This window comes from Pelecanus crispus, chromosome 1, assembly GCF_030463565.1.
Source record: "Pelecanus crispus isolate bPelCri1 chromosome 1, bPelCri1.pri, whole genome shotgun sequence".
Classification (NCBI taxonomy): Eukaryota; Metazoa; Chordata; class Aves; order Pelecaniformes; family Pelecanidae; genus Pelecanus; species Pelecanus crispus.
In genome coordinates, this window is record NC_134643.1 from 198,023,712 (window position 1) to 198,051,584 (window position 27,873).

At 43.8% G+C, this 27,873-nt stretch overlaps 2 protein-coding genes across 2 annotated transcripts in view; one reads left to right on the forward strand and one right to left on the reverse strand.

Moving 5' to 3' along the window:
• The first annotated feature begins 146 nt into the window (after positions 1 to 146).
• STOML3 (stomatin like 3) lies at positions 147 to 9,403 on the forward strand. The gene is made up of 7 exons (XM_009482957.1): positions 147 to 198; positions 3,701 to 3,804; positions 4,645 to 4,717; positions 5,981 to 6,063; positions 7,671 to 7,874; positions 8,918 to 9,052; positions 9,203 to 9,403. The coding sequence occupies exons 1-7, from the start codon at positions 147 to 149 to the stop codon at positions 9,401 to 9,403; spliced, it is 852 nt and encodes a 283-aa protein (XP_009481232.1).
• Positions 9,404 to 14,410: 5,007 nt separating this feature from the next.
• The window catches only part of LOC104038858 (complement C4), a 52,787-nt gene continuing 39,324 nt past the window's right edge, over positions 14,411 to 27,873 (reverse strand). Inside the window, exons 32-41 of the mRNA XM_075723613.1 lie at positions 27,763 to 27,856; positions 26,836 to 27,004; positions 25,091 to 25,178; positions 24,390 to 24,464; positions 23,242 to 23,350; positions 22,177 to 22,266; positions 20,121 to 20,213; positions 19,269 to 19,352; positions 15,721 to 15,853; positions 14,411 to 14,549 (exon numbers count right to left, since the gene is read on the reverse strand). Coding sequence (XP_075579728.1) covers positions 14,411 to 14,549; positions 15,721 to 15,853; positions 19,269 to 19,352; positions 20,121 to 20,213; positions 22,177 to 22,266; positions 23,242 to 23,350; positions 24,390 to 24,464; positions 25,091 to 25,178; positions 26,836 to 27,004; positions 27,763 to 27,856 — 1,074 coding nt within the window. The remainder of the gene's footprint in view (positions 14,550 to 15,720; positions 15,854 to 19,268; positions 19,353 to 20,120; positions 20,214 to 22,176; positions 22,267 to 23,241; positions 23,351 to 24,389; positions 24,465 to 25,090; positions 25,179 to 26,835; positions 27,005 to 27,762; positions 27,857 to 27,873) is intronic.

Genomic DNA, 27,873 nt, shown 5'->3' on the forward strand with positions numbered 1-27,873 from the left:
TAATACTCCCAGAGGGCTCTCGTACAAGTGGGGATCTCTCCTTCTCTCACCCTGCCCCTCTCTTCAGTGCCTGGCATGAGTGCTGTGCCGTTTCAAGGTATGGTGCTGTCTTGTCTGTGAGGCTATCAGAGCTCCCCTCGAATGGGATGGATCCCCAGAAAGAGACGCCCAAGAAAAACAACACAGAGCATCTAATTGGTAAGCCTTGCTTTTTGTGTGTTGTGTGTATTTTTCTCAATAAAAAGGAGCAAAACTAAGCAAACAAGAAAATGTACATTTGAATCCAGGCATTCGTCATGTCTCCCACGTAGGCTGGAGATGAAAATTCAGAATCTGCCACTGTAAGTAACAGAGCAAATGACCTCATGCTGCCCTGCCAGCATGTGTCTGCATCTACCTTCCGGCAAAATGACCCTAGGGGCTAAAATGGCTGATTCAGCTACTGATACACTTCTGTATGTAGGGATGGGGTGGAAAGGGAAAAATATGAGTGAGTTAGGGAAAGCAGAAGAATTTTTCAGCTGCAAAAGGACACTTGATATGTTTGGACTTGTGTGATGAACACCTGGTGCTCTCTTCAAGCAAGGGAACTGCTGCCAAACCAAAGCTGTTACTGGCAATGTGTGCTGCTTTCACTATTGTGTCTGGCCATTATTATGGACAGTAGAGTGGGACAAGCATGAGTCTCAGCAGGATTGATTTGTGTGCTTCTGGAAAGCAGGAGGGTACATAGTGGTTACAAAAGGCTGAGGCTACTCTATCTCTCTTTGTTACAATAGGAGACTTGGGAGATTTTTGTCCACCGTTCTTTATATTCTTCACAAGACAGCTTGGACTTGGGCTTTTCATTTGCTTTTCAAGTTTGACACCCACATCATGGTTTTGTGTATCAAGTGTGTTCGCAATTGCAGAATCACGGAATCATTTAGGTTGGAAAAGACCTTTAAGATCATCGAGTCCAACCATAAATGAGTGCATCAAGATAAAACAAAGTGAATCTTACAAGTGTCCTGGAGCTTTTCCACAACTGCTGATTGACAAGCTCTCACATTTTGCAGTGCATTGCAGCTCTTGGTTTGCTCTGGACTGTAGACCCAAGTAAGGTTTCTGGTGGCTATGGCTATTGTAATCCATATAGACAGATCCATATACATGGATACATGGCAAAACCAGGTCACTGATATGTTGGGTTATGACTGATCCTTATTCTTCACTGTTGTGTTTTTTCTGGAGTCTTACATTTGTCTTGTGGTTAAACGGTTTGAAACTCTGTGGTAATCCGAGAACATTCGTGGTGTGTTTTTGAGATCTAGGTCTGGATTCACTGTTAAAAAGGCATACGGTCATATCCTGCTTTTCTCATTGGAAGCTAGGTTGGCAACAGGATCTCTACGACAGTTCTCATGCAGAAGGATTCACTTGTACTTAGTCAAGTTTTGGATGTGTGCTTCTTGGTCATAGTGGTGATAAGTGATATCTTGACTTACCTCTTCTCAGCTGCTTGAATATCAGTCATCTGCAGGGTGTGGGCGTTTGTTCCCAGCCATTCCCCTCCCTGCCTGGTCTGTGGATTGTGTCATTCCTACCAGGTATCTTCACTGTGGTCTCAGGTGGATGATGGCAGGTGATGTTACAATCCAAAATTACTTTTGAAGAGGTTCTTCATGACCAAGTTTGGCACTGGAGAAAAAGATCTTCAGACATTTTTCTGTAAGCTAATAATTTAGGTGAAATAAAGAGAGAGGAGAATGTTGAGTTCTGCTGAACTTTGCTTTGTGATTAATTTCCCCAAGCTTCAGACAAAGAATTATGACCGATGCCCATTCCACAAGTTTCCTTGATCTCTTTCTGCTGATTAAAAGATGCTTGACTGCTGGTACTTCATGTACCTGTTGTAGCCTGACACACCACTAGTGTAACGTGAAGAACACTGTGTGGCAAACAAGCAGCAGTGAAAGCATTAAAGATTTTCACATTAAATCTTAAGAGTCCTGCGTTTGAACACGTGGCCTTAAGGTTTGCATGGTAATTTACTCAGGGGAGCTCCTCAAACCTTTCCTACCGCTGACTGCAGCATGGCTGATGATACCTCATTAAACAACCAGGGATGTCAAATTACTTGTTGTTGGAAAGGGTCAGGAGGAAAGCCGGGCTCCTGCTGCAGCAATTCTGTGCCCAGCTCTTTCAGGGCAGACAGGCAAATCGAGGCCTGAAACTTGGCCCTCTTGGACACAAATGTATTTATGTGCGAGTGATTAAATCTGCAGCAGGAACCTCAGAAGTAGGAAGGGAAAAACTGCAAGCAGCAAAGGGCTTGGTTGTAACGTCCAGGTTTGCAGTTAACCTGGCTTCATTGCCAGCGTGTAGTGCAGCTGTGCACCTGCAAGAAGAAGGACCTGCAGCAGGGCTGTCTTGTGTCTCTTCCTCCGGGGTTGCTGGGGGTTTTCTGACAAACCTGTCAGTCCTGCTCCGCTGGTCTGTTAGCTTCTGCCTTACAGATCAGGTAGCCTCACGCTGTTTCACCCCGGTGACAAGTTTTTTCTCACAATGTATAAAATGAATTGTTTTCTATTTATCAGTTTCTATCTGCATATGAATTTTGTTTGATGTCAGAAATTCCCAGTGCTACCCTCTCCCTTTGAGGTAACATATCCAAAACATGCTGCATCTTTGCATCAGCATGGGGGAGGTTCTTCGTGGAGACCTCTGAGCCTTCATCCCTCTCTCCTGCCTCTTCCCCTTGCATTGGGCAACACAGGCTGTGGCATCCAGCTTCTCATCTGCTGATGGTCATGCCTGCAAGAATCCTCTTCTGACCCAAACCTGGCAGCCGGGCAGCCCTTAGGCCTAGCCCAGCCTGCATCCCTGATGCTTCTGCTTTTCTCGTGACTTTCCTGATCCAAGGCATTTCTGCATTTAGCAAAATTCAGTTGACCCGGCAGCATGCTGTCCTGGTGGCAGGACTGGCCTGTTTCACTCCTCGCCCTCTTCTGTGCCTCTTCTATGAGGACCTCAGCAGCTCCAGCTGGAGCAACAGCTCCTTGACCACCTTTCCCTTACAAAGAACCTCCCAAACTTTTAGTACTTGAACAGCAACTCAGCTCTGCCTTCCCTTCAGGTGGTAAAGTAATGAAATTATTTTTATTTCATTATAATGAAATTTTGGGATGAGAAGAGCTGAACGCAGTGAGAGGACTGCCCAAAATGCATGGGTGTACATTTTGACAAGCACTGATTTTGAAGCTTGTGGTCCAGTGGATGAACTGGTCCATCAATATTCCTCAAAACTTTAATTAAAGACAGTAGGAGTTCCCCTCATTTTCCTATTACCTGTTTCATACAAACTAAATCTTTTGCCCCAGCTGTGGTGCGGTGGCAGAGATTCATATCCATAGATATTCCACCCAATTATTTATTTCTCCTTCACAGCCCTCAGCTTTGACAATGTTTTTCATTTTTCCTCTTTCTTTCCTGTTGCAAAATGTACTTTCTGAACCTTTTAACCTTTGGGGCAGAAGGGACATAAGGTTGGATGTTTGGTTAGGTATTTTACAGCTTTCAGTGAGTGATGGGAGGGAGGCAAGAGGGAACGAGTCTCTGTGGACTTTACAGTCCCTCATGATTACATTGGGCTAGATCCCTGAGAGAACTCTTTTCAAAATTTGCATTCGCTGCTTTTCTTCCTTATATTTTTTTATAGCCGACAGGCGGGAAGGAATTGGTGCCTGTGGCTGGATCCTGATTTCCCTTTCTTTCCTCCTGGTGCTTATTACTTTTCCTATTTCCATCTGTGCATGTATCAAGGTAAGCTAGTGGGATTTGGGGCACATAAAGAATGCTCTATGAGTATCGTTGTTACTTATGTTTATTGTTTTATTGATTTTGTTAAAACAAGGCACTTTACATTCACTTTTTGGAAATTGTAAGGGCTTGTAGCGAAGATGTTGTCTGGGACCAAGAGATCCATGTTCTTCCACTGACTTTCTGTATCACCACAACTTACTCATTTAAATTCTTCCTATCTCAACTTCCATCATCAGTTAAACTTCCCTGCTTTATGACAACACTAGGAGAATAAATATACAAACTTTTCTGAAGAACTCGTATTTGATCCTGCCAGCAATAGTGATTAACATGGGTACTGATGAAAAATGGAGCAAGTCCCTGCACTGAGGGACTATACAACCTAAACCCGCAGTGCTTTCAAGGCATGAGCATAATATGATTAATTTAAAGCAAATTTTAGGGGTGAGTTAGCAGAGTGATTGCCCTGAACACCAGGCCTTGAGTAGTCCTAATACACTAACCAAAGTAGTTAGGTAGATTATCTGGTGAGACACACTTTGCCCACAGCTCCGAGTGTAGGACTGATGTTTGAGAGACTTGTGGGTAGCCTCATTAGATCAGTGGCAACTCTTTCATATTTGCTTTGTAAAATACTTGCAGGGCCAGAGTCTGAGTTTTGCCAGCAAAGGATGAGGTGAGGAGAAGGCGTAAAATGCCTAGTGACTTGCAGCTTTGTTGGTTCCTATATTACTTGTACTTTTTTTCACATTTAATACAGATGCCAAAGATTTAAAAAATCAGTCCAGACAGCAGGAATAGAGTTAGCTGTAAAATTCTAAATTTAAAATATCTTCCTAGGTTATCAGAGAATATGAACGTGCTGTTGTATTTCGGCTGGGACGTATACTATCTAAGAAAGCAAAGGGACCAGGTGAATGCATGCAGTTTTATTCTGTTAAGATGCACGTTTTTTATTTTATTACAATGCACTCTAACCACATAGAGAATTGCAGAGGTCCATGAAATCCTTATTCTTAGCATTGGGGGCGGGGGGGATGAGATGGTCCTTTCTGCTGCCGTTCCTTTACCTGCAGGCTGTTCATTTTTCCGAAGAGGAGATAAAGCCACCCCCTGTCACAGCACAACAGTGAAGGCTGAGGACCTTAACGCCAGGCACAGCTTTGCTGTTGAGTAGGTTGGACAACGGAAGGTTGAGTTCACAATGCAGACACTGGCAGGGTACTGGGGAGGTTTAAATGCAGTCTTCAGCTCTGCTGCAGACTTTTTTGGGTGACTGTGGCCACTCTCCCTGTCCCTCACTTGCAGCACTGCTTGTTGCTGCCAGGTCTTTAGCTGTCTTTGGCTCTGAAAATTGTAAATGTGTCAGAGCAGGGACACTCTGCATCTATACAAAGTTTGTCACAGTCACGTAGGATCCAGTTACAAATCACAAATACAAACCAAACCCAACAACATAAGGTATTTGCATGGGTGCAGTTACCACCTCTGTGCAATGAAACTGGGCAAACTGGAAGTTGAAATAAGAGGAAAAAGTCCTTTCCAGATCCTGTCTTCCCTCTTGAATAATAGCCATGTGGTCCAAAGAGCAGCTAGGGCAGGTGCAGAGCTCTTCTGTGTGGTTCTGGGCACCTAAGCAAGGTGCTGAGATTAGAAAAATAGTTATGTCAAGTCCCCCTCTCTAGCGAAGAGAGAGTGGGGACTCCTTCACAGGAGGGGTCAGAGCTTAGGACAGCGTTCCTAATGTGGGGGCCTATAGGTGGTGTGGGAATCTGGACCTGAGAGATATATTTCCTGGGGACACACATACTGTACCATAAATGGCTTATGATCTAAAGAGGGAAAACTAAACAAAGGCACAGAAGGAGTTTTTGTCAAAAGTCTCATGGCAGGTTTGAGACCAGAACTGCAATCTGCCTATTCCCAGTCCAGAGCCCTAGGCCATTAAGCTCCAGTAAATTCACATTATTTGCAGATATCAGCATTTCCCACTGTTATTTGAAAATGCAAAAGCTCACTGCTGTCACTTCTTGTAGCAGAAAGGACAGCTGTAGTAATAAGGTGGGCTTATTCCCCACCCTGTGGGTATTTCCATCTGTTGGCTTTGTACAGGATACCTGGCTCTTGACTTAGCTTTCAGAAACAAGTGTTTCATCTAATTATTTTTATTTTTCAGGTTTGATCCTCATACTTCCATGTACAGATACATTTATCAAGGTTGATCTTAGAACTGTTACCTGTAACATTCCTCCACAAGAGGTAACTATTCTCTAGCAGTCATCTAAACCAGAAATGAAACACAGAGCTGATTTGTGGCATGATCAAAAATAACGCGGGTGTTTTACAGTCTTGCAGTTGTGAGCTACCGTATAGAATTTAGCTTATTTGCTGTATCTTCTGACTTCCAAACTGCTTACAAAACTTCTACTTAGGAAAACCTTCACATGCAATGTTGCAGGCCAAGCAAACTCCTCTTGCTGATATTCAGAACTGTGAGATAAAAGATAAGGGAGGCAGGGTAGAACTGCAAATGGGAGTCAGAGAGGGCAAGAGAGGAGAGGCTAAAAAATTCCCAGTTGTATTGTTATTCCACACATGGAAATGAAGTAATAGACTAGTGCAAGATATCCAGAATAGAATGTCCTAATAAAATTGGGTCTGACATGCAGCTCACCATTCAAAAAAGCCTTCAGTGATGTTGTAGTTGCTGGTTGAAGGTATGTACACCCTATATGTTTCTTAAAAGGCAAATAACGGATCTCCTTGAATTAAAAGGATTTAGCAGTCAATCATCCACAAAAATCAGATCCAAGAAGGAATAGAGAGGCATATCTTTAGGCATTTTATTGACAAACATTGACCGAAGAATTTAGTCTGAAGAATCAGTTGCTGAGCAATTCCTGTTATTCTGGAAAAGTTTTGGTTCCATGTGGCCCCAGCCCCAGCATGGTACAATGCTTCTGCTGGTGGAGTTGGCACTGCTGTCTCCTTCCTTATGCGGAGAGAAGAGCAGAGGTGGGGCGGGATGGTCCCAGGACCCCTTTGGCCCTTGGAATTGCCCATTGTGTTCCCCAGGAGATGTTTCTTGGACCATTATCTTTCCGTAATCACAAAGAGCCTTTTCTCACAGTGCAGGTTGCAGGGGTGCATGTGGTGGAATGAAGAATGACTCCCCCAAAACAGAAGAAGGCTGGAAGGAAGATATTTGCAGTACATGTGCTGTACCAGGCTTAGCAGCTTTTGGCGAGGCTTCTGCAGCTGTTGGCAGGGCTTCTGTGAAGCACGCGCTTGCAGGCAAAAGACGCTGAGGAGGGAAGAGGTAGTGGAGCATCATCAGTGCTCTGCTGAGGCACAGGGGGCTGGTCTGGCAAAAGATGACACAACTCCTCCGTGAATACTTAAATATTTTTTCAGAGTTTCTTCTCACAATTTCATGCACTTTGCTTTTCACTTTTGTTTTAACTTGCTGGTGTTTCTTACAAATACATTGTTTAGGGGAAGTAACACAGATCTTCCAATCTTCATGCAATGTATAAAACCAGTTATGTCCCTGTCTACCAGAAAGGAAGAGGATAACCATCATTTAGTATTGCAGAAGAAATTCATGCATTATGAGATGCACTTACTGTTGAAACAGTTGTCTAAAGGCTATGTACAACATTGCGCCCTGGTTTAAACTGTTGGTGATGCAGCATAACTTCCTTGAAGTTATTTCTCAGGGGAATAACAAAGAAACCAAACAGAATTCTTAGTTTCCTTAAATTATCAGGGCCTTTTCCTCACTAAGGGGAAAAAAAAAATCTCCTTCCTTGGCAAGGGGTGTGTTATTGGATCCTTCTCTAATTCTGCACATTTCTTCAATGCAGATTCTCACAAAAGATGCTGTTACTACCCAGGTTGATGGAGTGGTGTACTACAAGATCTGCAGTGCTGTCAGCGCCGTCGCTAACGTCACTGATGTCCATTTGGCTACCTTCCTCTTGGCACAGACAGCCCTGAGAAATGTTCTGAGTACACAGAGCTTGGCTCAGCTTCTGGCAGGTCGTGAGGAGATTGCACGCAGTATTCAGGTAAATCCGGCTCTCAAAATTCACTGACAAGCATGGAGATATGTTCTGGGGAGTAGCAAATTAGAAATAATCTTCCTTTCTTTCTTCAACAATGATAGCAAAACTTTTCTTAATGTTTTTTTCAATTATGCATCTCATAGAAAGAGTAATTCTAAAAGTATTTCCCCAGGTTCTTGTAGAAGAGTTATTTCCTACCAAAAAGCAGTGAAGATTCTGAAATTATCCATTGAGCTGAATAAATCAGTTTAGTCTTTGTACAGAGGCTGCTGCAAGCGGTGAGAAAGAAGTCTGCTGCTTGTGGGAAGCTCTATCTTGAACAGACCCTTGACTGAGGTTTAATCAAGTCAGGGATTGTACCTCCTGTCGTAACAACTAAGAGTACAGAACAAAGTTGGTTTATGCTTTAAAATGCCATCTGGGTTTTTTGGGTTTTTTTTTGTTTGTTTGTTTGTTTGTTTGTTTTTGATTTGGCAGCCAAGGAGGGAGCAAAGAAAGCCAAAACCTGATTTACTCTTTTCAGTCAGAGAAGAGGCATAGTCAAACAAAAGAGAGGGTGTACCCTTCTCCAGCCAGGACAGCAAGCATGGGCAGAGCCGGGGCACGGTGGTGACATACATTGCCGTAGCGCCCAGGAGCCTGAACACAGAAGTGTGTGTCAGTGCTGCAGGGCTGTGCTGTGTCATTCACCCATAGTGTTCTTTTACAGCATTGTGCCATTTTAGGAAGTTGCAGTAGTATAAAAAGAAGTTTGGTAAGTGCCCACCTAAAGAAAGGATGGGGATCATAATTTAGGAGACAGTAGAGAAGCCACACAGGAGACACCATGTCTCAGACACCGGTGTTGATCAGCAAGAGTTTCATAAGGTTGCAGTACCTGCTGTACACACACCATGTTGGATGTCGGTGCCCCAGGAGGGCTCCATCTTTCTGTCATGCAGGTTTGCATGCTGCCTTTCCTTCTGTCCAAGCAGCAGGGCACATCGCATGGTTTTCTCTCTGCCATCACTGTGCTTTTTGTGGTGGGTTGTGTCTTTGTCCCTAAGGCTATCCTCGATGGTGCCACGGAGCAGTGGGGAGTCAAAGTCGCCCGAGTGGAGATCAGAGATGTCAAGATTCCCATGGCCATGCAGAGGTCAATGGCAGCCGAAGCAGAGGCTGCTCGAGAGGCAAGAGCTAAGGTGAGACTCACAGCAGTGTCTGCCTCCAAGCTCCTGTACCCTTGTCCCAGACACTATCCAAGTGCCTGTTTGTTTTCTCCTCATTGTAAAGGTGGATTTTCCCACTATGGGCAGTGTCACAGTGTGGTTTCCATTTCTCTTACTTTGCAGACTGTGGCAGCAGAGGGAGAAATGAATGCTTCTAAAGCCCTCAAGCAGGCCTCCATGGTGCTGGCTGAGTCTCCGGCAGGTCTTCAGCTGCGCTGCCTGCAAACATTAACAACCTTGGCAGCAGAGAATAATTCCACCATCGTCTTCCCTCTCCCTATAAATATGCTTGAGGGTTTTGGGCAGAAAAATAGAGGGGGATAGAGACTGTTCTATACTAGCTCCTTGGGCAGAGAGATTTAAAGGGTTTCCTAGGAAGCGACGCATTCCAGATTACCAGAATTAAAGTAGAAGCATGCTTTGGTCCTCTGTATGAAAAATAAGAGTAAAAATAATTTAATAACTGCACATAGCTTCCACATTAGGAGACTGCATTTGCAAAGGTCAGGCACTAAGCAGTTTCAGCTTAGACCTGTCTCAAAGTGAAATACAAGAAAATATGTAAAATGCAACACAATATGTAAAATGCACGTTAGACCTAATATGAAATTTTAATGTTGCTTTCACTACACTTTCCAGAGTCTTGAGTGTAGCAATTATTTGGTGATTTGTCTGCTAAGCAAGAACCTCTGAGCTCTTGATGTACTCCACACAGCAAAAGGGTCAGATACTGGTATTTAACTCAAGTCCTCTGGAGTGGAAAGAAAGATTTGGCCCATAAGCTTAGAGGTATTCTTTCATAACTATTAGCAGAATTACTGGGTAATTGGTATGTCAATAGAACAGCCTATTCTTTGTCTTATATGAGTAAAAATTAGCACTTTATTTGCTGACCTCAGCTGGATTTTGCCATATCACTGACATTTCTATAAGCTCTGTAATAAAAGGAAGAGAATGTATGCTCATGCATTACAGTCACATTTCCTAAATCTGAAAGATGGGTGTGGTGGGTTAACCTTGGCTGGAAACCAGGTGCCCACCAAAGGCACTCTATCACTCCCCTCCTCAACTGGACAGAGGGAGAAAAAAATATGACAAAAGGCTCATGGATTGAGATAAGGACGAGGTGATCACGCAGCATTTACCGTCACAGGCAAAACAGGCTCAACTTGGGGAAATTAATTTATTACCAATCAAAAGTCAGAGTAGGATAACGAGAAATAAACCCAAATCCTAAAACACCTTCCCTCCACCCCTCCCTTCTTCCCAGGCTCAACTTTACTCCTCATTTTCTCTGCCTTCTCCCCCGGAGTGGCACAGGGGGATAGGGAATGGGGGTTGTGGTCAGTTCATCGCACGTTGTCTCTGCCGCTCCTTCCTCCTCACAGTCTTTGCCAGCTCCATTGTGGGGTTCCTCCCACAGGAGACAGTCCTCCACGAACTTCTCCAGCGTGGGTCCTTTCCACGGGGTGCAGTCCTTCAGGAACAGACTGCTCCTATGTGGGTCTTCCACAGCGTCACAAGTCCTGCCAGAAAATCTGCTCCAGCGTGGGCTCCTCTCTCTCTCCATGGGTCCACAGGTCCTGCCAGGAGCCTGCTCCAGCACAGGCTCTCCATGGGGTCACAGCTTCTTTCGGACACATCCACCTGCTCTGGCATGGGGTTCTCCATGGGCTGCAGGTGGATACCTGCTCCACCGTGGACCTCCATGGGCTGCAGGGGGACAGCCTGCCTCACTATGGTCTTCATCACGGGTTGCAGGGGAATCTCAGCTCTGGTGCCTGGAGCACCTCCTCCCCCTCCTTCTTCACTGACCTTGGTGTCTGCAGAGTTGTTCCTCTCACACATTCTCACTCCTCTCTTCAGCTGCTGTTGCCCAGCAGTTTTTTTCCCCCTTAAATACATTATCCCAGGGGCACTACCACTGTCGCTGATGGGCTCAGCCTTGGCCAGTGGTGGGTCTCTCTTTGGAGCCAGCTGGCATTGGGTCTGTCGGACACAGGGGAAGCTTCTGGCATCTTCTAACAGAAACCACCCCTGTAGCCCCCCCCACTACCAAAACCTTGCCACGCAAACCCAATACACTGTGTATAACCTTGAGAAAACAAATTGTCCTATGTTAATTTAAGTGTCTATCTTTCACCTTCAAGAGGTTTCTTATCTTCCCGTGCAGGTGTCATGAAGTAGTGGTGCAGGTTTTCATAAAATGAGCCTTCCCCACCCCCCCCAACCATGCAATGCCTGGCAGCTGAGTGGGGCACATCATCACAGATATCCAAGTTCAGCTATCATTATACCTGAGTATGCAGCCTTCAAAAATAGCTGGGCAGTTCACAGTGCTGGTACACAGTGATGGGGTCTGCTATGCCACCTGGACGCTCACAATTCTATGGGGCCAGATGGGATCCACCCGAGAGTACTGAGGGAGCTGGCAGAGGAGCTCGCCAAGCCACTCTCCATCATCTATCAGCAGTCCTGGTTAACAGGGGAGGTCCCTGATGACTGGAGGCTTGCCAACGTGATGCCCATCTACAAGAAGGGCCGGAAGGAGGACCTGGGGAACTACAGGCCTGTCAGCCTGACCTCGGTGCCGGGAAAGATTATGGAGAGGTTCATACTGAGTGAACTCAACAGGCAAGTGCAGGTCAACCAGGAGATCAGGCCCAGCCAGCATGGGTTCATGAAAGGCAGGTTCTGCTTGACCAACCTGATCTCCTTTTATGAGCTGGTGACCCGCCTGGTAGATGATGGAAAGGCTGTGGATGTCATTTACCTGGACTTTAGCAAAGCTTTTGACACCGTCTCCCACAATATTCTCCTAGGGAAGCTGGCAGCTCATGGCTTGGACGGGTGTACTCTTTGCTGGGTAAAAAACTGGTTGGGTGGCCGAGCCCAGAGAGTAGTGGTGAATGGAGTTAAGTCCAGTTGGCAGCTGGTCACGAGTGGTGTTCCCCAGGGCTCTGTTTTGGGGCCAGCCTTGTTTAATATCTTTATTGACAATCTGGATGAGGGGATTGAGTGCACCCTCAGTAAGTTTGCAGACAATACCAAACTGGGTGGGAGCGTCGATCTGCTGGAGGGTAGGATGGCCCTGCAGAGGGACCTGGACAGGCTGGACCGATGGGCTGAGGCCAACTGTATGAGGTTCAACAAGGCCAAGTGTTGGGTCCTGCACTTGGGTCACAACAACCCCATGCAGCGCTACAGGCTTGGGGAAGAGTGGCTGGAAAGCTGCCTGGCCGAAAAGGATCTGGGGGTGTTGGTAGACAGCTGGCTGAACATGAGCCAGCAGTGTGCCCAGGTGGCCAAGAAGGCCAACAGCATCCTGGCTTGTGTCAGGAATAGTGTGACCAGCAGGAGCAGGGAGGTGATTGTTCCCCATACTCGGCACTGGTGAGGCCACACCTGGAATACTGTGTCCAGTTTTGAGCCCCTCAATACAAGATAGACATTGAGGTGCTGGAGCGTGTTCAGAGAAGGGCAACAAGGCTGGTGAAGGGTCTGGAGCACAGGCCTTATGAGGAGCGGCTGAGGTAACTGGGATTGTTTAGCCTGGAGAAGAGGAGGCTGAGGGGAGACCTTATTGCTCTCTACAACTACCTGAAAGGAGGTGGGTGTTGGTCTCTTCTCCCAAGTAGTTAGTGGTAGGACAAGAGGAAATGGGCTCAAGGTGTGCCAGGGGAGGTTTAGGTTGGAAATTAGGAAAAATTTCTTTACAGAAAGGGTAGTCAAGCATTGGAACAGGCTGCCCAGAAAGGTGGTGGAGTCACCATCCCTGGAGGTGTTCAAAAAACAGGTAGATGTGGCACTTTGGGACATGGTTTAGTCTAGTCTACCATTGATTGGCTTAGTGTGGACTTTGTAGTGTAGGTTAATGGTTGGACTGGATGATCTTATAGGTCTTTTCCAACCTAAACGATTCTATGATTCTATGAATCTGAAGGTCCTTGTGGTAGGCTGTTCTGATAGGTGCTGCTGCCATGTAGTGTCTCCTCCACACAAGGCTTGCTGCTGCCCCTCCTATCCAGTAGGGTCATTTACCTCCAAGTTAACCAGATCAGCATGGACCTACTAATTATCATATTGTTGACACAGACCCTTCTTATTTTTACTGCAATGTAACACAGGCAGTCCAGGTTGCAAATTTTTACACTCAGTAACTGCTGGCATTGAGACAGTGTATGAGCATCTGAGGATGGTGACCCGTTTAGCAAACACAGCTTTTCATTGCAGCTCTTTTCTGCTTCAGACATGACTGCCAAATGGCATTTTGCTGGCAAACTGAAAAAATAAAACCTGTATTTGCAAGTCATCTACTTATCAGTGTTATCAAAACATTTTCTACAGATATTTTCTTATCATAAGAAAAGAGAGGTTTTGAGATTTGGGGTTATTTTTCATCAACTTACTTTGCAATTTGTGGAAGCCTTTATAAGTGTGACAGCAAAACCCCCCACCTTCCCCAACAAATATTGCATCTCCACTACAGACCTATTTGCATAACCACAGAAGCAGCAATGCTTCAGAAAAATGCAACCACAGATTGTGTCAAGTTTTTGTTTCATTTTTAAGTAATGCAAATAACTCTAAAAAAAGAAAAGCTTGAAAGATGTGTGACTAGAGTGCAATTAAAAAGCAATTCTCTGTCCTCAGTGAGCTACCAACACTAACTAGCCTGTGCAGGGCTCCTGGGTCAGACACAGGACACATCCAGTCCAGCTGCCTGTCCCTGGATGCTGGGACAGTTCCAGCTTCAGAAGTGCATATGGAATCCTGCTGTGGTACAAGTGGGGTCATTTGTTCTCCTACATGAGGACTCGCAAATAAAATCAGAAATTATCTGATGTGCTGAAGCATGAGTGTTAGTATCTCTTTTCTTTCAGTAGCAGTGTAACACAGGCTGTACTTGGCAAGGCTATGAATGCCCAGTCTTCTTTCTGACCCATGCAAATATTTTGGCCTCTTTAACATCCAGTGACAATGACTGCAGGAATTGATCAGCTCTGCAAGCACAATGATTTTTCATTTGATCCCCGGCAGGCCAATTGCACTGTTGCATAACGGATCAGGGAGACAGAATTTCCTGCTCTTTCTTCACCACGGGCAGGGATAATAAACACAGTAACTAGTAGAATAACTGCAATTTTTGTTGTATTACACCTAAACCCTGCCCCATCTACAAGAAGATACCCCAGTCAGCAAAACACATAGCAACAGAAGCAGCTCTTCAATATTTCAGGTACCACTGTAATGTACAGGCTTTGCAAGAAAAATTTAGGAAGGAGCTGAGTCTCAGTCACATGGATAGGATGTGGGGAGCAGAGCAATTGTTCAGAAGAGGCACAGGTTGCCAGGCGAGTTCATGAAGTCCTCCAGTTGAGCACAGGCTTGCCGATGCAGGGTGGTGCGGCACTCGCTGTCGTCTGGAATTTTCTCTACCCAGGTTTGTGCATCAAGGAAGTACTGCATCCTGAGTACAAGTTGGACAGGTAAAGGGGGAGAGTCACTACTGCTGACATGGAGCAATGGGAAAGTGTAAACCCTGTGGGGTTGCCTCCCTTCACTGAGGCATCTCTGAGATCAGGAGGAGTTACACTAGCCAAGAAACTTGCCTGAAATGTAGTTCCACCAGTAGGTTATCTGAGCTTTGGATAAAGTTTAGGAAGAGTCAGTGCCAAGCTGGGACAAATCTGGCTGTACTTGTGTTTTGAGTGACACCAGCTAAGCTTGGGCTAAGTTTATTAGAATTTTGTGGACTGGCACAAAAAGCCCCAGCGAACACCAATGGGACACACTGAAGGGACATTTAGTTTCAACAGAGGATCCCAAAACGTTTCCTAATTTTCTGTGGTGAGAGCCCATGTAGCTTCTGGCATTTTACGACTGGACTGGAGAAGACTTTGGAGGTTACACCTCTGCTGGGAGACTTCAGTCTTTAGCAGGCATCTGTTGAAGCAGGCTCCTGACTTAAGCACTCACATACAGAGATGGAGAGAGGGGACCTTCTAAGGTTTTAGGAAGTGGTGCTTACAATTCAATGGAGGTGGTCTCTCTCCTAGAAGCTTTCAAAGGCACTACCTTTCTCCAGGTAAGCACAGGGAAATTAAATATTTAAGATGGCTTCCTCACTGAATACTTAGTAGAGGCAGAATAAATTCCTCCTTAGATAAATTCCCTTTTTTCATTAAAGTGTGACAATGAGAAATGAGAAGAATGAGCTATTTGCATGTGTGATATAACAGAAGCTTCAAGAGCTGCTCTTAGACATGGTCCCTTTTGCAAATACAGGAGCTGTGTAAGGCATCTGTAGTAGACGGAACTGTGTAGCATTTCCCATTTTTCTTTTCTAGCTGTGAGTTTTTAACCCAGTGGAGTAAGGGCCAGATTTTGATTCTGAGAAATGTGGGAACTGGGCTCTGCACAGGTAGATGAGCCGACAGATTTGGGTGGCTCAGCTGTTCCTCAGAGCTTGCCTTTTGCCTACTGATCATACTCTTTGAATTTTAGTAAAGCCATCGGAATCAGTCACTGGGAAATTTGATCCTCCCTTTGCTTTCTGGAGGTATTCTAGTAGTTTGAGTATCCTCTGGATTCATGGTCCCCGATAGCAGCTGCTGCTGCTCAGAAACCATTGCACTTACCTATTGTTGCAATCAACTGTTTGCCCATCTTTCCCCATGAGGAGGTACCGTTTGCCAGCAACCATGTCTAACTTGCATGCGGAGCGTGTTAGGAACTGTCGGTGGGCACCCACTTCCATGGTTTCATCGGTAGCTGTGGCATGAGAAGAGAAAACCCCATGAACTTTTCTAATAAAGAGTAGAACCGTAGCCCACAGGACACAACCCCTTGTGATTATTTACTCCACTGCTAAGCCAAAGTAATATTTCACTTGAGGGTTGTGTCTTGACATGGGAGTAAATGGCCATGCTGTGGTAGGATATTTCCTTTAACATTACCTGATAAAAAGTAAGCCATTTCTCTCTTGGCTGGTTGTCTTGGCCTCCTCAGTTGTTATGAAGGACCTGTTTTGCTATAGAGACCTTTCAGGCCTTAAGGAGTTTGCTTAAATCTCAGAGATTGAAGGAAAAGCCAAAGGAAAAAGAAAGCATGCTATTTTATGTTTCAGATTGCTTCGGCTAGTAGTGGTCTTAAAAGCTAGCAAACTAAACTCATATGGTTTAAGGCTCAACAGTGCAGCAGGCAATATTAAAACCTCACTCTCCTTAGCACACCTGATCTGAATGTCACCGATTAACCTTTATGCTATCACCTCTGAAGCTGATATGTAGGACATGCGCTTGGTGATCCCCACATTAAAATAACTTAGAATATTCTGGTCTGGAGTCTGGCCCAGAAGATTATTCATTCAAGAACTGCACTGCCCATTACAGAAGTGGGCATTCAAGGCAGAAGAGCAGGGTACTTAGGTACTGCAATGACATGAGAGCTAGAAAGATGTTTATTCACCAGACTAACCACAGGTCATGAGGATACTGTGTTTGGCTAGAACAACAGTTTTCAACGTCCATTTGGGGAAAAAAAAAAGCAAATAACAGCAATATTCTAATTTCTTAGTCTCTTTCTAACTATAATGTGAAATGTCATGCAAAAGTGTGGTGACAAATTCAACATTAAACCAGCTTAAATTACAGGTAAGACACCACAGTCTTCCTATCGGTTAACAGAAGCTTGTGCAGCTTCTGCTTTCTAAAGTATTATATGAAAAGTATGAAAAGTCTAGTATTCAAAATAAAATCCTAAGAGTAGAATAAAAACCTGAAGTAGAATATTTTAACACTAATAAGATTTTGGAGAATTTGACGCAGAGTGCTAATCTGTGAAACCTAGCAATAAGACCCTTACCTACTTCCTACTTAAAACTTGCATTAATTTTACATATGGTACTCATAGGCCAGAGAAAAGTAATTCTTCAGTATTGTATGCTGTTTTACCTCTTCATTTTTCCAAAGAATAATATATTACTGTAGGTTTTCTCATATAACCCAAGACCTTTCTATTGTTCCTATGCTATATGGTGTACTGAATTTTCATTTTGTTCAAGGAATGCAAAGATGGATCAGAACTACTTGAGAAAATAATGATGTTATGCCTCAGGTTCATTGTGCTTTAATTACCAGGGTGTTTCTCGGTTCATATGCTTCACAAATTGTCTAATACAGTCCAGACTCTGGGGGTCATAAGCATTTGAGTTATTACTTTAGCAGGTCATTATGTATATTACTTTAACAGGTCATTATGTAATTTCCAATTCTAAATCTCCAATTAAAAAAAAATTAAATTTAAAATATAATATTCTAAAGATTCCAAGCAGAATTTAAGGGAAACAATTACTTCAAGTTTTAGAATCTAGGGGGGGGAGGGAATGCTATTTTGCATGGGCCATGCTGTTCCCCTAAAGGACTCATAGGACAGCATAAGTGTTAGCCATCCAAAACAGATGCACTAATTCCTTTAATAATCAGAGTAATCCAAGGAGTGCATATCTGCAAAATTCTCTTCTGATGACTTCCAAACACAAATAAGTGTTTCCATCTGTCATCTGAGCCAACCCTTTATTTGCAAGGATTGATACTGAAATAATGCCAGGCATACAGAGAATGAGAATTCACCCTGCTAATTCTCACCTACCTTTGGTGGTGGCAACAGAGAACATCCTCACTCAAAACAGCCACAGAAAATACAAATGATAACAACTCTAGTTCAGTCATGAGCTGATTTGGATTTAACGCCTTGAGTTTTCTTCATCATCATGGCTTCATGCCTCTTCCCAGCCTTTCCCAAGCCTGCTGAAAGCCTACTGATGCTCATAAGCCACATCATACAGCACAAACCAAAGGGGATTTTAAAGGGATCAAAAAGAAGGAGGTGGGAATGGGAGAAGTCATCTCTTCCCTTCAACTTCAGATTCAAAGGATATTTCTCTCAGCTGCCAAGAAACAAAAGTCTTTCCAGCGCTTGCCTGTGAGTTGTGAATACAAATGCATTGGGGCCCAGAGCTCTAAATCCTTTTAGATCCTGTAGGTGAATGAAACTTTCCATCATGGTTCTGTAATTTCCCATAGCAGGTGTTTTGATCACTAGGTCCATTAACATTCCCCTGCATATGGAAAGCCCTGGATATGACCAATGCTGTCTCTGGACTCACAAAATGTGGACCTGATTTTCAGACAGGAACTAGACATTGGTCACAGATCACAAGTTCTGCTCCATGAAGTACTGGGTGACATTGCCAGGCCCCCAGGCAAAGATCACAGTGCGATAATTATTCTGTTCCAGACAGGGAAGATTTTGAAATCTTTGAAGTTGCTTTTTAAAGGTAATCTCTGGCTGCCAAACCCAAAACTGACAACCACATGATACCACAGTGGTTGAAGTCTGAGATGTCACCTGACAGCCTCTCCAGAAATTGCTTTGAAGAATAAGTGTTCACTGATGCTCCTGATAAAGTAAAATTCACATGGGGACAGCTGTGATGGCAGGCCTGCAAAAGGACATTGTCTGAGAGCAGTGCAAATCTTTACACTGCACCTAAAGAAACAGAGAGAGAAAGTCCTCTTTGTTGTTATCACAATTCTTGAATCAAAGTCCTAGAAGTTTTCCTGTGTTCACTGACTTCAGGCAAAACATTGTGGACAACTTACACTGTTCTGCAAGGGTTACAAGTGCTTAATAATTAATTAACAAGCACTTCAAATCTTCATGTAGTATCAAAACAGAGGTCAGTGGATATGTCTACAGTAGAAAAAAATGTGGCTCAATAACAGCAGCCTATGAAGTGAAATAGTTGATGCAAAAGACCCAACATCCATACCATGCACGTTTTTGGAGGGTTTATCTTAGACTAGCTCCAGTTTAGAGCCATGGACTGAATGCAACTGGAATGTGTCTTCTAGTTTCATCTGAAAAGGATTGAAGCTCATATGCTCTGGGATTGCTGCACAACATGAACCAAAGCAACCTACCCCTGAGCTGAACTGAAGAGTGAGATAGCTGGACCAAATGAGTCTTGCAAGAAATCAGTCTTCTTGCAAGCCTACTATAGAAGTATATCTGATCTTACTTTCTATAGCAAGAGAAGGCATCTGTATGGTTCATACTGGCTAACATTTAATCAACCTAGTTTTCCTACAGGTGAATGAAAGGAGCCAAACATTTTGATACTTACTGGCTTTAAGGATTCTGTGGATTTTGGCCTCATAGTAATCAAAAACATTCTTCTGTGTACTGTTGAGGAGCTCCACCTCATACACTGCAACAGACAACAACTGTGTAAGGCCAGATGGAAACATAAAATTGCATCCAAAAACTGAAAAATAGGTTTGCTTTTACCAGGTGTCTATACAGAGGCTGGTGTACCATCTACTTGCAAATCACGGGGGTATGAAAGACAACAGGATAATAATGCTGTATACCTAATATGCTTTTAGAAAGTCAGGTATTGATCAACAACCTCTAGATTTGTATTCCTTTTGTGTATTTTTTTAAAAATAGCCTTCCATAAGATTAGGTTTTCACATTTTTTCCTGTTCTTCTATTAGCATCTAACTTACCAAAGTTGCTGAAGCAGTTTTTGTTCAGTAGCTTTTTCAACTTTCCATCCAAAGAAGAGGTCAGAAAGGCAAATTAACAAAGGAGAAAATATTCATCTAGCTACACAGAAGGAGCTGCTGAGCTATGGCATGCCATGCAAAGCCTACTCTTTATCTACAGCCTGTAACATTAGGGATGTAGGAGATAGTGGTGCTTATATGACGGGTCTTTTCTAAACCATGTAACATAATGTTGCCCATGTTTCCTTCCCCCAGCATCCCACTACATCTTTCTGAGGCCTTTACTTTTCCCTTTCACCCCCGATGACTGCAATAGCACACAGCTTCATTTCATCTCCTCAGCCTCTAGGCCAGACACAGAAACCCTACTTATTTCAGGAGAGGTCTGGGCATATAAATCAACAAATTTATCCTTATTAAAAAGAACTATGTTTAAACTAAATAGACAGTTGTCTTTCATGCCTTACCATAATCCGCAATAGGGTTGTAGCAGACAAAACTAAAGCGTGTGGTTTGTGTTATGCTTTTACTGAAAGTTGATCTTTGTCTTGGGCAGGGACCTAGAGTGAAGAAAATAAATGATACATCTGTCTCTGTAGGCATGGATATTTAGAGAGTTTACACATGCTCATTCACTCAACATTATAACAGAAAATAAAATAAAATGGCAGAACAACTTTCTTAGAGGTGTGGTGGAGGGTTTTTACATACGTATGCACATAGAATCATAGAATCGTTTAGGTTGGAAAAGACCTTTAAGATCATCCAGTCCAACCATTAACCTACACTAACAAGTACACACTAAACCAATCAAGGGTAGACTAGACTAAACCATGTCCCAAAGTGCCACATCTACCTGTTTTTTGAACACTTCCAGGGATGGAGACTCCACCACCTCTCTGGGCAGCCTGTTCCAATGCTTGACCACCCTTTCCGTAAAGAAATTTTTCCTAATTTCCAACCTAAGCCTCCCCTGGTGCAGCTTAAGCCCATTTCCTCTCATCCTATCACTAACTACTTGGGAGAAGAGACCAACACCCACCTCAGCTGCTCCTCATAAGGCCTGTGCTCCAGACCCTTCACCAGCCTTGTTGCCCTTTTCTGAACACGGTCCAGCACCTCAATGTCTTTCTTGTAGTGAGGGGCCCAAAACTGGACACAGTATTCCAGGTGCGGCCTCACCAGTGACAAGTACAGGGGCACAATCACCTCCCTGCTCCTGCTGGCCACACTATTCCTGATACAAGCCAGGATGCTGTTGGCCTTCTTGGCCACCTGGGCACACTGCTGGCTCATGTTCAGCTGGCTGTCTACCAACACCCCCCAGGTCCTTTTCGGCCAGGCAGCTTTCCAGCCACTCTTCCCCAAGCCTGTAGCGTTGCATGGGGTTGTTGTGACCCAAGTGCAGGACCCAACCCTTGGCCTTGTTAAACCTCATACAGTTGGCCTCGGCCCATCGGTCCAGCCTATCCAGGTCCCTCTGCAGGGCCATCCTACCCAGATCGACACTCCCACCCAGTTTGGTGTCATCTGCAAACTTACTGAGGGTGCACTCAATCCCCTCATCCAGATCATTGATAAAGATATTAAACAAGGCTGGCCCCAAAACAGAGCCCTGGGGAACACCACTCGTGACCAGCTGCCAACTGGACTTAACTCCATTCACCACTACTCTCCGGGCTCGGCCACCCAACCAGTTTTTTACCCAGCAAAGAGTACACCCGTCCAAGCCATGAGCTGCCAGCTTCCCCAGGAGAATATTGTGGGAGACGGTGTCATAAGCTTTGCTAAAGTCCAGGTAAATGACATCCACAGCCTTTCCATCATCTACCAGGCGGGTCAGCAGCTCATAAAAGGAGATCAGGTTGGTCAAGCAGGACCTGCCTTTCATGAACCCATGCTGGCTGGGCCTGATCTCCTGGTTGACCTGCACTTGCCTGTTGAGTTCACTCAGTATGAACCTCTCCATAATCTTTCCCGGCACCGAGGTCAGGCTGACAGGCCTGTAGTTCCCCAGGTCCTCCTTCCGGCCCTTCTTGTAGATGGGCATCACGTTGGCAAGCCTCCAGTCATCAGGGACCTCCCCTGTTAACCAGGACTGCTGATAGATGATGGAGAGTGGCTTGGCGAGCTCCTCTGCCAGCTCCCTCAGTACTCTCGGGTGGATCCCATCTGGCCCCATAGACTTGTGAGCGTCCAGGTGGCATAGCAGGTCATTAACTGCTTCCTCCTGGACTATGAGGGCTCCATTCTGGTCCCCATCCCTATCCTCTAGCTCAGGGGCCTGAGTACCCTGGGGATATATACATGGTATATATACATGACGTTCAACTATCAAATCAGTCCTGGATATCTTAAAAATTTTTTTTCAGTTTGGTACTGAACATACTAGAGGATACTTTGTGTGCTGTATTATGCATTAGTATAACTGTAATGCTCCTTTCTGGGCTTAACAACTCTCATGTTAATGGTTTATAGAAGTAACTATCTTCTTTTAGACCAGTCTATTTAGACATTCCTTACCTTCTGCACACTGGCAAACATTGGCATGGCACACCTTTGACAACATGGCGCTGTGCTTGGGAGCACTGTAGAATACACTGCACTTTCTGTCTGTGGAGAAGAAACAAAATGGTCTCATTTGAGAGCCCAGGTGGAAAAGCATATGCAGTACAAACTACATTTGCAGCCCAACTTTTCCCTAGTTCATAGAAATCAGAGCACTAAGGGATTAGATTGCACATCAGCAGTCCACAAAGACCTATAGCCTAGGCACTTAGAGTACAGGGATCACCTTGCCCTTCATGTGGGCAACAACCTGGGTTGTTGCTTCTAGGTTTTTTTGGGGGGAGGGGTTTGGGGGTTTTTTGTTCAGTTTTGAGGTTTTTTTTTTTGTTTGGGTGGGTTTTTTGTTTTTTCTTAAAGTTGTACTCATCTTTTTTTTTTTCTTTCCTCTGAAAAGTATCCATCTTAAAAGCATCTTTAGACCACAGAGCTACAGTGAGCACCACACTGTTTCAGAAGAAGGAGATAGCATCACCAGTAGTTAGCAGTTTAAACCTCATGTAAACTGTCTTGGATCCCTCAGCTTCAGGCAAAGTAGAGATTTGACCTAATTTTCAAATATTACTTACAATACTCTGGCAAATGGGGATGATTTCCATTTAATCTTCTTTGAATGGGGATGAGAGTGGTTCCCCCAGCAAGCACAGTACCTAAGCCAAACCTCTAAGTTTGCCTATCTTAGATGCATAGAACCACAGCCTGATGGAAAAGATAATGTGAGAAGAACATGCTTAAAAGCACCATGAGAAACAGGAACTTAGGAAACCTGATTTGAAAATCTGTGAGTGTAAAAGTTTGTATTTTCAATCCATTTGCAATAACAGACCCTTCCTGAGAGGATATCTATTTAGATGATCTTAATCTATGGTAGTAGAAGACAGTATTCAAGGCAGGTTGTTTTAACACTCAACAAAATCACATCGTTTCTCACACTACATCAAAACCACCTTTCTATAGAGACTGGAGTTTGTTCTTGAGGGTCTCTCTTCTAATCAGTTATGTATCATTTTTCTATGCCCTTACCAGGGTTGTAAAAATCATAAAGGATGGCATTTGCTGGCTGAACCAAGCCCATGGGATTGATTTGCTTTGCCCCAAATGATATACAATCTGGGTCTGGTCCGCTCGTGAGCTGGAGGAAAAAGGAACAATAGTTATGATGAGTAAACTAACTCTTTCTCCCCAGTCAGTTCCTTATTCATTTGTGCCTGTACTAGCTGTTGAATGCTTGTTTCTGATGGCATAGGTGAATTAATCGATAGCTGCAGCCTCAGCTTGAAGGCGGCGTTTCTTTCCATGATTCTGTGGATGAGCTAAATCTGGTAAAGGTAGTTTTGTGAGATGTGTGCAGGTCTTCTCTGCCTGAAACTGTCTGATCTGGACTGACATCATCGCTACTTTGGGGTCTCCTTTTCAGCTTTTTCTTAAAGCCACCTTGCACAGGAGTAATCGGTGTAATATTTGTTCACAGCCTGTCCTGTACCAATGGCCACCAGTATATACACTTTCCTTAGCAAAATGCTAAGGTTAGGAACAGCTTTTGACCTGTGTTAAATACACAAATTATTTAGGATAGTCATAGCAGCAATAGCATTTACATTTTTTTATTTGTCTATTGTCTTATACTTTAAAAAAATCATTGCCCTGTGTGTGCTTTCTACAGGGACCTCCATGCTTTGACTGTGGAGGTGAAGCAACTCAAGTGGGTGTAGGGTGTAGGTGTATTTATCCAAAATATGGAAATATACACAGAAACTAGGGGGTTTTATGTTTACATTTGTTTGTCACTATATGGGTCTTGATACAGAAATACAGAACTTCACATGGAAGGTGTCCATGTGGAATTTAAAGGTCCACCAGTTAACGTTTTGTTAATCTTGGACAAAAAGCATCTCTTCTGGCTAGAGAGAATTTCTCTCTTTTTTTGGGCCAAAGCCCAAATCTGAAACATGGACTGCATCTCCCAGAACACAGAAAGGCGGGGGATGAAAGTGCATGTTTCCCTTCTTCCCCTCCTTCACCCTCTTTCAACTGAGCTGTTCAATAATAATATATGACAAAAATCACCAGAAGGTAATGGAGTGTGAAAACCAGTAATGATTAGGTTTAAAATGAAGTCTATATATGCTATCTGAAATGGCAGAGATCGGAAAATCATTGGGTTTGCTTACCTCACCGAAGTAGAGCAAAACCTTTCCTTCCTTATACTCATAGTGCTGAATGTACTGGTCTGAAGATGTCACCAACTGCAGGAAAGCAAACAAACAAAAAAATAAGCACAAAAACTAGCATAACAGGAACACCTTTGTGACCACCCTCTACACTCTGGTTTGCTTTGTTCAGCTGTTTCTTTTATTCTGCCCTCTTTCTTCCTCCCTAAAGGAGACAGTCCGTGAGCGCGTGAACCTGGGCAAACCTCCCCTAAAGGAGCAGGCTTCAGAACCCAAAACTCTGTAGTCACCTTTGCAGAGCGCTGTGCCCCATTTCCCTGTCACTGTGTCCTGCTGGCAACCGCCTCTAAAAGATGTGCTTGCCTTCCCCCCTGCAAGCACACACCTCCTGGCGTGTGGTGGGACAGCAGTGCCAGTGGGGACAGCAATATGTGGTAAGGACAGGCACGCATTTAAGTGCCCTGCTGAGCCTTGCCCTAATTTCTATTGCAAGGGACTAAGAAGGCTGAACTCTGTTCACCACAAGCTTTTCATTTCTTGTATATATCCAGCGAATATTTTATCAGAACAAGAATAATGAAAATATATCTATCCAAAATCTGTTTTCCTTTCCTTATTATGTGGAATTTGGAAATATTTTGAAAGACAAATTTTCTATAGAAAAGGCTATAAAAGATTGCACAGAAAAGTGTGTTTCTAACCTGTTCGAGATCGTTTGTGTCAGGCTCCAAGCCACTCAGCAGAGAGAGATCAACCAGGGACATCTTTGGTGCATTGGAACCTGTGGACCTTTATAAAGGAGACCATTAGCAGTGAACATCTGCACTGAACAGCCAGCTTGCTTTGAAGAGTTTGGCTCTTCAGGCCTACTAATGGTGAAACAAGACATCCTGCTCCATTTAACTTTCCTAAGTGGATTTTAATTTGAAAATTAGCTGCCTACCTCATTAAGAGTGATGAGGCAAAATTAGTCATCTGAACTAGTTAAATGGTCATCCAAACCCCAGGTGTCTTGCCTGGGCTTGTCATCTAGACTTTCTTTATAGCTGATAGGCAGAAACAATCACCTTCAAAGGACAGTTCATCCCACCATAAAAGCACTGTTGAAGATAGGGAAAGTAAACAGCATTGACAAAGTGTGTTCTCTATTACCTAGAGAGTGGAGAAATGAGTTTATCCAAATTCTTCATAGGCAAAGTCAAATTTACATCACCTTTGCTGTCAAGGGCAAAAATATTCATCACTCTAACAATCTATTAGGTATATATATTGGACTTCCAATCTTCCCTACTTCCACCTTCTCAAAAATCAGGTAGTTGTGTCATTGCTGGAAAATGAAGTTCTGCACTCACATCGGGTGCCTTGCCATGAGTTATTCTACATACACTTAGCAGTACTTCAGAAACTTTTATTTTGGCAGCCTCCTTTCCCCATAAGGGATGTATCACTGTGCAGGGAAGAAGTATGGTGATGTAGTCAGTGCCTTCAGTTTTTCTCCTGTGTCTTAACTACAACAAAGGGAGGTTCACATTATTGTTTAAGCCTCACCCTAACAGCAATGTCCTGCAGAACAGTGGCTCTGATAGTTAATAAATGTTACATAGCAATTCATGGGGAAAATGATGCTTCAGCCAGCACACAAATTCACTGAATACATGTTTAACTAGGGAGAGTGAAACCTGGGAATTAGGGTAACTCCAGTCTTCCCCTGCCATTGTTCATGCTACTGTCTGGGAGGGGGGGGATAAAAACCACTGCCTCCCGAGGCTTTGTCAAAAGTCAGTGGAAAAGCTAAATTCTACTGGGGAGCAAAACCTGCTCCTGCCACCCTGTACCTCTCTAGAAGGGAAACTCAGGACTGCCACCGCATTGTGCTTCTGTGACCCTTGCCAGACTGTGAAAGGGAGCAAAAGCAGATATTTCAGTGTTATTCTGCACAGAAGGATTTCTTTCTCACCAGCTCTGCCCTTGCCTATTTCTTGGTTGCCACAACAGGATATCCCTTCTGCCCTCTCCTCCCCCACATAGTACTAGACACCTTTTCTTTTTTATGAGGCCGGAGGATGACCACAAAGGAAGTAACAGAATCTCTCCAGAAAGCAATGAAACTCTGTAGATGTGTTATTACTGTATTCTAATTGTATCTGGTTTATTTATTAAAAGACTTCTTTCAAATGGTTAGCCAGGCAAGCGCTTTAGAGTCTCCCCAGAGTTTGATGGGGCAGAATCTGAAATGGACATTTGAGGTCTATGTAAACCATCTAAACCTAATACATTGTGTGGAAACCTTTTCTCCTGCCATGGGAGAGAGGATGCAGACTCACCATGTATGCATACTCACAGAAGATCACCAGGTTGGATGCCAAGCTTGAGTATATGAAGAAGGTGACGAAGAATTACAAACAAAAATTAACGCATTTTCTAAGAGCTGATCTTGCAGACCTACCTGACACAGACTTTGTACTGCAGCGATTCTGCTTTACTGGGAAAGGTCACATCCCTTTTCCTTCTTCTGTGGATATCAAACCACTCTATTTCAGGCAGTGGCTCAAACGCATTGTTTTCTGCAGCAACTGAGTCCTCATAATCATAATTTTCATCATAGTATGCAGTTTCTGGAGGTGACAGACATGATCAGCCATGCACAAATTTGACTGAGGACCTGGTAATTTGGCTCCTTTTTGTATAATGATAAATACCAGTGGGCAGTCATGCCATCTCTATGGGTTTATAAAAGTTTGCTGTACACCATCTCAGTATTTCTAAATCATGCAGAGTTAAAATTTTAGGTATAATTATAGTAAGAATAACCAACAGATCTAGCTAAGAATGGGGTTTAGGCTATGCATAAATATGTAAAGGACAATCCTTGCCTTCGAAAGTTAGCTATTCAAACAGAAATAAAATGCAGACAGAGGTAGAGAGGATGATGAATATATACTTCAGGGGATGGAAAACACAGTCTTGCTCATATGAAAAACCTATGACAGATCTGCCCCAAAGAATTTTTAAGGCCACATGGTAGGTCCCTTATTAGCCAGGGAACTGAGCTGGGCTTTCCCCTCATGGCAGCCAGGAATACTGTGAAGGGAGTTTACCTTGCTCTCCTCCCAATTAAGAAAGAAGAGTTACTAATAGTACCTGTGTATCTGTTAGGTACCCACTACACCTACAGTCATGCAGATAGTTATTAAACTATTTAAAAATGTTAATAAGCTGAATGAAACAATAGCTAGGCGGAGTTCAGAGGCCTCTCTCTTTCCTTGTTTCATTCATTTATTCCCACTTTCCCAGGCTGGAAACCCATTAATTATCATTAGCAGCTAGCCAAACATGTCACCTTTGAGACCCAACCACCTCCCTTTTCACTCACCAGAGTACTTAATGCTCCCTTCCATTTCTACTGTCAACATCAAATCATCACAAGTATTGTTCTTCACCTCAGAAGACCAGTACACTTTTAGTATCTAAGATGAATGCACAA